Source organism: Xenopus laevis, chromosome 2S (assembly GCF_017654675.1).
Source record: "Xenopus laevis strain J_2021 chromosome 2S, Xenopus_laevis_v10.1, whole genome shotgun sequence".
Lineage (NCBI taxonomy): Eukaryota > Metazoa > Chordata > Amphibia > Anura > Pipidae > Xenopus > Xenopus laevis.
The window spans coordinates 135,802,657-135,816,740 of NC_054374.1; the positions used below are offsets into that span (position 1 = coordinate 135,802,657).

The 14,084-nt window shown below is 40.1% G+C and overlaps 1 protein-coding gene across 5 annotated transcripts in view; it reads left to right on the top strand.

Annotated features, from left to right (window-relative positions):
• The window catches only part of hdac7.S (histone deacetylase 7 S homeolog), a 204,007-nt gene extending 190,198 nt beyond the window's left edge, over positions 1–13,809 (top strand). For all 5 annotated transcript variants that reach the window (XM_018250116.2, XM_018250114.2, XM_018250112.2 and 2 more), the window contains 5 exons: positions 7,915–8,033; positions 8,172–8,305; positions 10,312–10,396; positions 11,910–12,060; positions 12,718–13,809. In XM_018250116.2, the coding sequence (XP_018105605.1) occupies positions 7,915–8,033; positions 8,172–8,305; positions 10,312–10,396; positions 11,910–12,060; positions 12,718–12,763 (535 nt within the window). In that variant the 3' untranslated portion in view covers positions 12,764–13,809. The remainder of the gene's footprint in view (positions 1–7,914; positions 8,034–8,171; positions 8,306–10,311; positions 10,397–11,909; positions 12,061–12,717) is intronic.
• The last annotated feature ends 275 nt before the right edge of the window (positions 13,810–14,084 follow it).

The window sequence follows — 14,084 nt, forward strand, 5'->3', positions numbered from 1 at the left end:
TTTTCGTTTCTGTCTTTTCTGAACTTTTAGCTCATTTTAGTGCTGTTGGAAAGTGCCGGATGAGAAGAGCTGGGGACTGAATCCCTCTGGGTGTCCACAGTACAGGTATTCCTAGGCAACCTCAACACAGCCTTGTTCCCCCTCACTACGATATTAGGTCCTCCATTTGTACACGTTCTAGGCACAACATAAACCTTAAGTGAATGAATATTCCCCAAGACACATCACACTATGAAACCAACTTGTAACTGACTGGTGCTGCAAAGTAACAAGGCACACCTCACGTATTCTCAGTGGGATGGGCTAAAGGAATTAGGAAACATGCATTGAAGAACACAATTGCTAAAATACTTGTGGAAAAATGATTAAAACTTTCACAGATATATGTAGGGAGCTTGTAAAAATGTATGCACTGAAGGGAAAGAAACAGGTGCATGCTTAAAATAGCATATGCAATATAACATAAATAAAGTTTGATCAACCCAATAATGTTACTGGGTCCCACAGCAAATTCATTTTAAGGTCCCCAACAAATCCAGAGGTTGTCCTGTTTTACCAATATATGTTAAAATTGTTCATTAATTAGGGCCTTATGGGGCCCCCTACACTTCCTGGGCCCCCTGCAGCCGCAGGGTCTGCTTAATCTGTATTACACTCCTGAATCAGCCAGAACAATGTTATACATCAGGGAATATTGGTGTCCATGCATCAGCTCCTGAAAATCATAGATGGAACTGACTGTGGCTGTTTCCTTTGGTGAGTGTATACATTGGCAGCCTGGGAGCCTAATATCATGCAGAAAGTTGAGCACATGGAATAACCTTGCCTGTAAATGTAGTTATCCTCTAAAGGGACTATATCTGTGAAGGTCACAATATTGTTCATAATATAATCACAACCATTTTAGTTTTTCTGTTCTTTAGAAGTTTAATATGGTTTTTTTTTTTTTAGTTTTGTTTGCATGGACATACTAATGATGATTGTCCTTGAGTTAACCTATTTGATACCAGAGTGGCATGCTGCCCATTATCCCATAATCCAAGGAGAGCCTTATTTAGGGACACTCTTCACTATCAGCACTACCCTGTCTCTCCGCCCTTTGCCTCTGCTGCTGAAACTTGCCTTGAGTCTTCTCTTCACAGCTGTGTGTCAATGTTTTACAAAGGGGTTATTGCATTAGCTGACTGTAGCAAAGCCATGATTTGCCTGCACATAGTGTTCCATATTGCATGGTTACTGTCATGTTTTTGCAGAGTGCTATAGTAGGGACGTGCATCCGGTGGCTAACCAATGAACCTCAGCAAGAGTTGTGGAGCCGCAAGCTACTGGTTCCTGCTCTATAATAAACACTGCATTCATTACTATTTCCAATAAACTGTAAGCCTTATAGATAAACTTGCTTAAATGCGGCATTCGTTACTATTTCCAATAAGCTGCATTATAGATAGGACTCAAGCTTTGCCCATGTCATACAGCAGGAGAGTCATTGTGGAAAGGCTCATCCTGCAGGAACTAGATTGTGAGAATGTTACATTTATTGCAGTAATTATTATTCATGTGCATTATGACACATAGAGGGAAATGTAATAAAATTCGCAAAGAGAACAAATTTGTGAATAACAATTTGCATGTCGCAATGTAATTCATCAGGCTTTTATTGCATTGCAAATATTCATTGCACATTGCAAACGTTTTTACAGATGCTTGAAGGTGGCCTAAACTTTTGGAGCAAACGTAACAACTTTTTCATTAAAGAGATACTGACATCAGAAAATAACCTTTTTTTATTATCTATCATAACATTGTCTTTGAATGCTAAAAAAAGTATTTGCCTGATGCCTTTACATTACTTTTCTTACCCCCATGTTCCTCTATGAGGGGGCTGCCATATTTGTGCAGCAGGAGTCTGTTAGCATTAGAAACTCTAACTGGCAGGTTAAGAAGGGACAGTCAGGTTGGCAAAACAGTCAGGTTTAGGAACTTCAAGTGACAATTACTTACAAAAGCAGAACTATCAGCAAAAAAACGATCAACATGACAACTTTTAAGGGCAGATTTATCAAAGGTCAAGGTGAATTTTCGATTGAAAAAAAATGCGAATTTCAAGCTATTTTTTGTGTACTTCGACTAGGGAATGGTCTGAATTTGCAAAAAATTCAGAAATTTGAATATCGAAATTTATTTTAAAAATTTGACTTCGACCATTCGCCATCTAACACCTGGCGAAATTGCGGTTTCAGCTTATGGGGGGCCTCCTAGAACCTATTTGGAGTCAATTGGTGGACTTTGAAAAATCGAATTTGATCGAATGCGATATTCCTTAGATTCGTGCAATTCGAATTCGGGCGAATATGGACCTATTCGATCGAAAACGGACTTATTCGACCAAGAAAAAACCTTCGACTTAATTTCGGTTGGTCTTTTTTCAATTTGAAATTCGACCCTTGATAAATATGCCCCTTAATGTAGATTCATTTTTTGACAAGAACATTTTTAGTGTCAGTATCACTTTAAGAAGTTTTATTAAATACACTGCGCTCTATCGCAAATCATAAAATTCGCTATCGCGATCCTACTGTCGCGTGAGGGGCAAAGTGTTTGCAAAGGCAATATTTTTCACTTTGCGAAATTAGCAACCAATATTACATTCCCCCAATAGAGCCTTTGGCAGATTGCTAGGAACTACTAAAGTCACCCAATTCTGCACAGCAAGTGAGATCTCTTTGCACTGCAACAATTTATCAGCACTGCACTTTTTATTACCCTAATGGTGCCCCATCATATCCCCTTGGTCTCAATCTCAACAGTTTAAATTGCACATAAGTTATTTTGCTTCTGTACTGCTGCCTTCCCACTCTTTTTGCACAGGCAGCAAAATGCCTATAAATACAGTGGGATATGAATGTCCAGTGTTACTACTCAAGGAATGGCACTGCCAGCACAGGAATAATCAGCAGATGTATGTGGGACAATAGCGAACTCGGGAACCTTATTACACTATACTGCAGAGATATAATGAGCCCTGTGAGAAATAGAAACCTAGCACGGCCACAGAGGAAGGGTGTCTGACTGAAGCCTTGTACCTGTTTCATGAAAAAAAAGGATGTGAGCCAGATTTGTGGTTAGCCGTGCAGAGAAGTGACGCTACAATAAGAAAGGGGCTTGGTGTAATTTCCAAGCACCTATTGCTCAATTTCCAATAAATAACACTGTGATTATATACAAAGGTCACACGGCTAGATCTCTGTGATTGGAGGGGTATTTTGCTTGTTCCTGAAGAGCGATTACAGAATAGATAGTTTATTTACTGTCTGACATAAAGCATATTTACCTATAGTAGAGGAAACTGGCTGATCTCTAAATAGTGTAAAGGGACACCAGGATATTTGGGAAGTGGAAGCAGCAGTGTTACCCATTAGGGATGGGCGAATTTGTCCCGTTTCATTTTGCCAAAAACGCCCATTAAAGTCTATGGGCGTCCAAAAAAAGTTTGTTGCACGGCGCAATTTTTTTGACGCGCGTCTTTTTTTATTTTTTTGACACACGTCACCATACAAGTCTATGGGCATCATTTCCACGGCGAAACAAGGCGAAAAAATTCGCCCGTCCCTATTACCCATTAATTGATTGAACACAGACTACAAGTTTGAGCTTAGTGGTAAAAGTTATTACCCATCCGCAGGTTTGTATCAAATAAATTACAATAAATGAGGAGCAAAGGGATATGACTGTCTACCTTCAAGATACATACCCTTCCCCTCCAGCAAACCAGTTTAGATAGTAAATACCACAATTAAAACAGAACTTTTAATTCAGTATATGAACTAATTATGTCAAACCCTGTCAAAAGTACAATTCCATGCAGTACAGGACAGTAGCCTTAAAAAACACAGTAAAAACCGCATGAAGGCAGGCACATTTATCAACGGTCGAATTTCAAATTCATGTGAGTTTTTAAAAACTCCCCTAAACTCCCTTAAATTCGAAAATTCCACCAATGGAAATTTAGTAATAAAATAAAGTTTTTTAAACTTGGTTGAATTAAAACTTGAATCATGCGAATCGAATTAGATTTGTATTATAAAAACTCAATTTGAGCTTTTTCTCCGACAAAAAATGTAAATATCAGGAAGGCTGCAAACAACTCCAAATTGACTTAAGCAGCAATTCGGCAGGTTCTAGGTGGCGAATAGGGCCAGAGTATGATAAATCTCAGAAACTGAATTAGAATTTTTTAAAAAAAACCCTAATCTAATTTGAATAACTCCCTTGTTGAATTTGACAGTTTTGACCATAGAAAATTTGAATTTCGAATTTGAATTTCAAATTAGATTTTCGATAAATCTTCCCCTTAGTATCCGCTATACTAAATAGCCTCTTTTAAAATGTCTATCAGATCGTGTGCATGTTGTGCTTAATAGTGATGGGCGAATTTGCGCCGTTTCGCCGAAAAATTCGCGAATTTCGCACGAAATTCGCGAAACGGCAAAAAATTCGCGAAACGGCGCCGGCGTCTCGTTTTTGCCGGCGCCAGTTTTTCGAAAAAAAATTTTTTGGACGCCGGCGAATTTTTACCGCGAATTTTCGCGGGCGTTTCGCGAATTTATTGTGGCCATACTTGGGGCGATAAAAGCTACAGACAGACGGAGTCAGCAGCTTATTGGCCCGTGTATGGGGCCCTATGTCGGGCTTCCCTGATCGATATATCTGGCTGAAAGTCGGCAGATGGCGATCGGACTGGACTAAAAATCGCGTCGGATCACGGACCGCATCTGTTCGTTGATGCGGTCCCGCAATCTGACCTCCCGTTTACCCATCGGTATGATCCAATCGCTGGGCCTGCGATCGGATCAGCCTGATATCGCCCACCTCAAGGTGGGCATATCAGGGAGAGTTCCACCCGTTTGGCGACATCGCCAAATGAGCGGATCTCTCCGTGTATGGCCACCTTTAGTTTTCTTTCACTACTAGCAGCTGCTAAAGGCCTGTCTTACTTTTACAAAACTGGGGGAAGGTACAAGAAGCATAACTGGCCTACTAGTGGCAAGATGTACACATACCCCATTGAAAGCTACAGCTCAGTTAACAGATGCCACATTCATACACAAGAGGCAACAGAACAGAGATGGGTGCTGGACTATGGCTCAATAACTATTATCAAATGTGTTTGCTTTATTGTTTTCCTTAAAGGAACAGTATGGTGCACTTCATGGTATCATAGGAACACCAGAGACCAAACAACTCTTTTCAGTTACTTCTTTAAAGCATTTGTCAGACATTTGGGTTTTTTTGGATTTTGGAAGGTTGACCTTTTCACATGCCATGGATGGAATATCTGAATAGCTTTATCTTACAGAACGCCCCCCACCCCTTTATGTTAACTATTGTATTGTAAAGTCTCAGAGCTATAATATGATTTGCCTTGGCTTACGGTTTCTGCACAATACTCACAAGGGCATCACATTTTTTAACCAGTAGAAATCAGAGAGCAGAGGCAAGCAATATAGCAGATCCCGTTACAGGTATGGAGCCTGTAATCCAGAATGATAAGGGGTTCTTTGCATAATTTGGATATTGATCATTTTTTTAAAAATAATTTAAACATCAAGTACACCCAATAGGTTTTTTTTCAATAAGGATTAATTGTATCTTAGTTGGGATCAAGTATGAGTCACTGTTTTAATATCACAGAGAAAAGGGAAATTATTGATAGAAAAAGTGAATTATTTGCTTACAATAAAATATATAGGTGATGGCCTTACTGTAATTCAGGGTTTTCAGGGTAACAGGTTTCTGCATAACAGATCCCATACCTGTATTTTTAAATGCTATGTCTTCATACTAGAATTCTATATCATACTAAATGAATCCCAATATCACAGAAATGTTAAGCATCAGTTCTCCCAGCACAAATGTTATGTGCTGCTGCCCTAAGGGCTGAATTTAAGGAGATGACAGGTGAATAGTAGCATTTTGTGATGCAGTAAAGACCCCCCATGGCATGCTTTCATGCACTGCACATCCACACTCATTGCCTTTGTGTTTGTTCTGGGTTGATTCTGAGCCAGTCATTGCCCTCTCCTGCAATTATAAATCTACACAGACAACATGGAATGTTACTGCTGAGCGCTTTGGAAGCTGGCTGCCCTTCATATTTTTATACAAGACAATGTATAAAAATGATATGTTTCCCCAGCTGTTCCACCACTCGTGCAACGTTGCTTCCCCTAACTGCAATAAGTTACACCCAGAGATCAGGCACAGCATCAGGCGGCGGGCAACAAGGGGTTAATTTACATGTGGTCGCTGCAGTATCTTACTTACTCTTCCACGTATGAGGCCTCCCCTTCCTTCCCAGTATTGCACATCTGGATCAGATTGACTTGAAAGGGTTTCTATAAATAGGTTTACTGTACAAAGAAAGCATGATTCCGCTCATGGCTCTGCTCAGGATCCCTGTTTCCTCATGTTTTGTTTTTATGGGCAGTGAGAGTGTTAGCTCTGTAGGCTAAGCGTCAGCTGTGGGTCCATGGGCAATAGGCATGTCTAGACCAATGACTGGGAGACACTGGGGAAGTGCAATGATTTATACATTAAACCATCCTGGGCATGTTAGGAACTTTAGATTGTAAGCTTCTCTGGACAGAAACTGATTTAATTGATGGCACACCTGCCTGAACAACATGTTGGCAGTATTTAAAAGGGCTGGGAGACGATTTGCAATTGGTTTTCATTTTTTATTATTTGTGAGTTATTTACCTTCATAATCAGCAGCATTTGTAGTTTCAGCAATCTTGTTACTAAGGTCTTGTTACTCTAGCAACCATGTATTTATTTGAATAAAAAACTGGACAGGGCCTGAATAGAAATGGGTAGCAGTTATACAAGACACAGAAGTACTTAAACATCTAATAGCTCCTCGGTGAGATTTCAAGTAGATAGTACATAGATAGTACTGGTTTAAACAATGTCCCTGCTTTTAGCCTATGTATAAATGCTAATAGAGAGAGAAGGGAGTCTGCTCACAAAGTAAGTCATGCCTCTATACTCCACTGTCTGTTGTTAAACAGACATATTATTCCAACTTTTAGGCCCTTTGTAGTTTTACCTTTATAATGCTATTAGGGATGCATCGAATCCACTAGTTCGGATTCGGCTGATTTTCCGAATCCTTGGTGAAAGATTAGGCCGAATATGAATCCTAATTTGCATATGCATATGCAAATTAGGATTCATATTCGACCTAATCAGCCGAAATCCGAACTAGTGGAACAAATTCTTCTTTTGTTTGACGAAAAGTCACATGATTTCCCTACCCGCCCCTAATTTACATATGCTAATTCGGTTCGGCCAGGCACAAGGATTCGGCCAAATCTGAATCCTGCTGAAAAAGGCCGAATCCCTAACTGAAGCCTGGATTCGGCGCATCCCTAAATGATATATCTAGCGCTGAGGCCACTCCTAAATGAAACTTTCTTTTTCCTCCAAGAAACATTTCTTTGTGTTGAATAGTTCTCGATGCGTGTGCATATATCTTTATAACATTTCCATATCTGTATATCGTAGCAAGTTTTCCAGAGACAGCTGTAATTGCATGTCGAGGGCTGTTTTCTCTGGGGACTGCCTCAATTCAACCAATTCAGCATCTCCTACTAATGTTTTGTGTCTTAAAGAAAGTATGCAGAAAAGCAATGTTCAGTAAAGACATTTGTGGATTAGTGCCTTTATACATACTATTAATGGGGTATATTGACACTATATGCCATTCACAGCCATGGAAGTGCAGTATTAATATTACAAAATACTGATTCAAATAGAATAATAAGAATGAAAGATTTATGTAGCATGGGCCTAAATATGTATGTGTCTATTTATTATCAGTCTTATCATAATTAATCTCTCATCTCTTTCCAGGACGGTGGTAATGCCGATTGCCCATGAGTTCTCTCCAGATGTCGTCTTGGTTTCTGCTGGGTTTGATGCGGCTGAAGGACACCCAGCTCCTCTTGGAGGATATAAAGTCACAGCAAAATGTAAGTGTGTGTGCCATGGCCAAGGACATCTGGCAAACAGATCTGTCTTTGGCAAATGATTAAGGACCGTTTTATTTTTAATACTCGTTGCTGTTGCTGGAAATCTCATGGAACCTTCATGTATCATCCTACCTTTAGGCTTCGGGCAAATGACGCAGCAGCTCATGAACTTAGCAGAAGGCCGAGTGGTGCTTGCTCTGGAGGGAGGTCATGATCTGACATCTATATGTGATGCTTCAGAGGCCTGTATCTCGGCCCTGTTGGGAAATGAGGTACGTGGGCCACAGATTGTATATCCTTACTGTACTTTACAGGAATGTTACCTACAGCTCATCAGTGGTTAGCTGACTATGATGGATCCCGCCACTAAGCAGATCCTGCTGGGCATCACATTGCCTGCCATAGATCCATTACATTCTTTGGCCACTTGCGCTGTAAGGAAACTATGTGAAATAAATGTGAAATACCTGAACTGTTCAAGATTAGCATTAGTGTTATTGTAAACCTAGAATGTGTGAGTATTTGATAAATCCCTCCTCCATTTCGCTACTCAAAAGAGTATTAAAGCCCACAGTATATGCTACATATATGCAGCTTTTCCCAAGTGTCTCTCATTTTCTTGATGGATAGGCATCTGTAGTTTTTTCTTGTCCAACAGTGGCTTACCAGAGAATCCCTAATATTTTATCCAAGTCAGAGACTAAACCTCACAATACGTGCATCCATAGCTTTACTGGCATCTGCTAATGAAAACCCGACCCGACAGACAGATTGAATCATTTATTGAGGCTTGTTCAAAATGATAATAAATGTTCCAAATAATAGCAGTGTGGAATTCAATTAGTGAGGTCATTCATTCTGTGAAAAAATTGGTGTCAATTATGGCCCTTATTTAAAGGAGAAATAAACCCCCCCCCATAAGAAAAGCCCCTACCTACTACTCAGGTAAGCCCATGAGCTCCACATCGCTTACTCTGCACTGATACGTGAGCAAACTCTGAGTGGCATTTTCTTGGGTAACTAACTATATGGTGGGGGAAGCAAGGAGGGGGACTAACTAGGGTAGTAGGTAGGGGCTTTTCTTATTGGGGGTTTAGTTCTCCTTTAAGGAAGGAAGGCATCAAATGTTGTGCATGCTGGTTACAGTGCATTTCTCTCTGAAAATCTGAATAAAGTGGTTTGTTCCAGACATTGTTCAGAAGAACAACACACTTTGATCTGAAAAGTTGATTGGAGCGGGGAAACATATATAAAGAAGTGCAGAAGATAATAGGCTGCTCAGCTAAAATGATCTCAAATGCTTTAAAATGGCAAGCAAAACCTTAAAGATGTGGAAGAAAATGGAAAACAAAAATTCAAATGGATAGAAGAATAGCCACAAAGACTCAGCCAATGTTCAGCTCCAGAAAGCCCCTGCAAACCCATTGTTGAAAAAAAGGTTACAATTTGCCAAAGAAAATATTAACTAGCCTAAATAGAAATGGTACTACATTTTGTGGACTGATGAAAGCCCCCAAAAGTCCCCCAACGCGTAATTCCATCCACAGTACAGTGTGAAGACAGTGAAACATGGTGGCACAACCATCATGATATGGGGATGTTTCTCATACTATGGTGTTGGGCCTATTTATCTCATACCAGAGATCATGGATCAGTTTCAGACCCCAAACACAGCAGTAAACGAGCAACATCTTGGTTCCAGACCAACAAGATTGACATTATGGAGTGATCGGCCCAATCCCGAACCTTAATCCAATAGAAAATTTGTGGGGTGACATCAAAAATGCTGTTTCTGAGGCAAAAGCAAGAAATGCAGAAGAATTGTGGAATGTAACAGGTGCCAGAAGTTGGTGGACTCCATGTAACACAGATGTGCAGCAGTTCTCAGAAACACTGATTATACAACTAAATATTAGTTCAGCGATTCAAAGGAAAGCAAAATCTTGAAACATTTTTCAGTTTATACAGTGAATGTTTGAATTTGTAAAGAAGAATGCAGACACTTTTTTGGAACAGTCTAATATTCAATTTTCTTCACTTTCTGTAAAGGAATAACACAAATTTGATACATTTTTCTTCATATTTTGATTTGGAAAAGAAAGTGGTGTGCCCAATGCATTTGCGTGTATGGAAATAAGAGTATTTTGAGCATTATTCAATTTTTTAATCACAATGTCCCATATAGAAAGGTGTTGGTGTTAGGGTTTTTGTTCCTCTTCCTATTTGCAGTTGAGAAAAATGGTGTTTATTCCCATAATGATGTCCTCTTTTCTTCCAGCTGGATCCCCTCCCTGAAGAGACTTTAAGGCAGAGGCCCAACCAAAATGCTGTGCGTTCGCTGGAAACTGTCATACATGTCCAAAGTAAGTCTTAATTATTTTCGGGGTATTTTCGGAGGATATAGGCTTGATTTTTTGGAAGACAAAGGCCCTGTATCAGCTGAAACTGCCAAACAGGGCGGAGTGTAGTATAATGCGTGTCAAACCCATCCAGCTGGGATGCACAAAAGGACGTTCCTTCTGCAGCTCAAGTCTGGAAGACATAACTTCAAAGAACTTGTCACAAGTCTCTGTGTGTGTGAGAGAGAGATAAATCAGTCACAAATGTTGCAAGATCCATTTCAATTAATACCAGAAACTAATGAGAATTCAGCAGCTATAGCATTGTCTCTAAAATATGCCTAGGGTAGCCAATTTGGCCATGGTTCCCTGAAAGCATACAGCAGGGACCGACAAGAATGGAACCACTCCCCCTCGAAACACCACACACATACACACACTCACTCTTCACAGTGGTCACTCCTGGAGGCACGGATTATCTGGATGTTGTGGTTGTTTTATATTCTTTCATACTGCTGGAAATGGGACTGAAATACAGTCAGTCATTGCTCCTCATACTTTTAGGTTGGGTGGCTGGCAGCTCTGCCCTTTCTGGCTGCATGACCCATTTCGTCTGCGCCCAATGGTGCTTTCTAAGTTGATCTGTCAGGATGCAAAGTGCAACATGCTTTGCCCAATTTTTGTGCCCTCTAGTATTGCTTGAGCAGCCAGAGAGCTGATATTGGAAATCCCTTGTAACATATGATAGGGTAACTCAGCCAAACTATTCATAGCATTCTACCCATTTTATTTTTTTTATTAGGCTTATGCACAAAAAACATTTTAGCCAAGGTGCCAACCATTATGGGAAAAAAATTCCGCTGCAGCACCTAGTAGTTGCAAAAGTGAAAATTTTAATTTATTAGGTAAGACAACCAGGCAACGTTTTGGGCTCACTCTCACCCTTTCTCAAGCCTGTCTGGTGATACATTGTACAAGCTATTTAACCCCACCTGAGTGGGAGTGCACCACACCAGAACCCATCCCCTTAATTCACATGAACCAATTGTGCATAGAAAAAATTCAATAGTTCATTTCTCAGTCCAACCAGGTGCCAACCATTATGGACTGTCCATTTGTTAGCACTTGTGTTTATGCTAGTGGCATGGGTGATTCCGGGGCTAATTAAAAATTAGCATCGGAGTGGGTCAAAGGGGTGCAGCATCTCTAGTACAATGATCGCAATAGTGCTCTCTGCACTTTATGAGCCAAATTTGTGGGTTAAAACCCTGGAAATTAGTACAAGAAGCGGCTTATTGCAGTCCTTGTAACTGGCTGCTCGCTACCATCTGAGGCAAGGTTCTCACCAGGAGCGACCCTGGCTGGTATAAAATACAATCCCGTCAGTGCTATAGAAATAAAAGAGGATAAAAATGATTTATTTTCTACACTATTTGCATTGGCTGAGTGTCCCATTCCTCATGTAGTTAGAGTGGTCCTGGTAACACTTGACCCACAGGCAAGTGGACATATTTTACTGACAGGATCTTTGTTGCAGGTAAATACTGGACATCAGTCAAACAATTTGCCTCCAAGGTGCAATATACCCTTCTGGAAGCCCAGAAACATGATCGGGACGAGGTGGACACAGTGACAGCTTTAGCCTCCTTGTCAGTGGGGAAGGGATCCATTACAGTAGCTGGGAACAGGTAAATAATTGTGTCCATAATTTCAAGAAACGTATAAGGTCCAGATCAAAGCTGGCTACCTCAAGGGTTTCCCACTTTCCATCATTTGGGGAAAATGTTCAACTAATAGCCTTGATTCTTCTACAGTTAGCGCATGTACTGGAGTCCTGCAAATCATTTAATCCTCAATCCTAGATCAACCTTACTGCAATACCAATCACTTACATCAAGCACTGCAACACAAGTCATGTACTGGTGGTGGTTATTTTCTCTTTGTTTTTGTGGTTTAGAATCTGATTAAAGGTATGGGATCTGTTTGGTGAAAACTTGTTATCCAAAATGCTCCAAAAGCCTACCGGTAATTGGATATAATCCCATACCTTTATTTCAGGAAGTGAGTACAGGAGTCACTTAGATACATAAAGGCATTTGATCCCACAAATCACAGGTTCTGTTGCAGAAACATATTATAGTATGCAGTATCTCCTCCAATGGGTAGGAGATGGGGCTTTCACAGAGCAATGCCTTCACCCACGTATCCCCAAATATCCCCACATCAGTCATAGTTCATCGTATGACAAGTACATGAACAACTCTTTTAAAACTTTAAATAGTAATTTGTTTTTATCTTGGTAGGTTATAAACATACTAAATACCATTTGTTTTCCCTTGACACAGGCCTCAGGAAGAGCCAATGGAGGAAGATGAACCCATGAGTTTATGATGGGACAGAAGATAGGTGCTGGTATGGTTGTATTACTTCAGCCCTGCAACCGTGGGGCAGTTTGCGTCATTATTTCCTTACAATAATGATACTGTCCCATTTATGTGAGTCCATGATTAAAGTCTCGATGACTTTGCCTAAGAAGAACTGAGACATTGAATATGCTTGACCAAAGATATTGCTCAGGCGAGAGCTGGATTAGGCGGTTGTGGGATAAGCAAACAGAAGACTATGTATATTGTTCACATATACAAATTAACCTTTAACCAACAGTTACAAAATTGCCATTCCAGAGACGACCATAAATGTGTTTCATCCTTTGAAGAACCCCTACTTGATAGTTGACGCTTTAATGTCAAGATCTGATGGATATCCATGAGTTAAGCATGTTATCCCATGAGTTAAGCATGTTATCCATAAGTTAAGAATGTTATTAGGGCAAAATGCTCAATGCCAAGCTGAGAAATCCTGCATCATCAACAGCATTTTGAAGAAGTCAATAGAAACTGGTGTGACCTCCTACCAATAGAGCGGTAGAAGAACCTTGCAATTTATACCCCAGCGGATATCCTCCTCTGCTGACCACTCTGTTTAAAACTAGGATCTCAGACATTGACTGTTTGTGCCTTGCACACTAGGAACTTTCCTTGTATCCTACATACTCCTCATGACCACTAATACCGAAGTCTTACGGATTCTGTTTTTGTTCATTTGCACTATGGGGAAAATCTCCCCACAACCACCAAAAACAATATGAGGACAACTTAAAACCAGTTTTCAGCAAGGGGTCTTGTATACAGAATCACTATGTACACAAAATTGACTTTTATTTTGCTGTATTATTGATGCTTATTAAGATTTGTTCTGAATGAAATGTAATGATATGAAAGTAAATTTTCACTTTCCTATGGCTATCAGCTTCCACATGGGGTGGGGAAAAGAATTTAGGAGCAGCTTTGAAATGGTTAGTGATGCACATATAATATTGACAGAAGAAAACATTTGAGCTTTGGTTTGTCCATAGCTTTTTAATGGTGTTGGTTTAATTAGACCCAACCCTTGTGATTTTATGTATGTACAGTATATGTGCGATGATTAGATTATGGCTTATCCGGCACTTGTAATGAAATTCCTGGAATTGCTGGAGGCTACACATATGCTGTTGGAGGTAATAATAAAGGATTAAGGTGGCCATAGACGCACAGATAATATCGTACAAAATGAATTTTTGTACGATATTGGGTGCGTGTATGGTGGGAAAAGAGCTGACCGATATCGGCAGAAGACTTGGATATCGTTCGGCTCGTCGATCGGGCTGGAT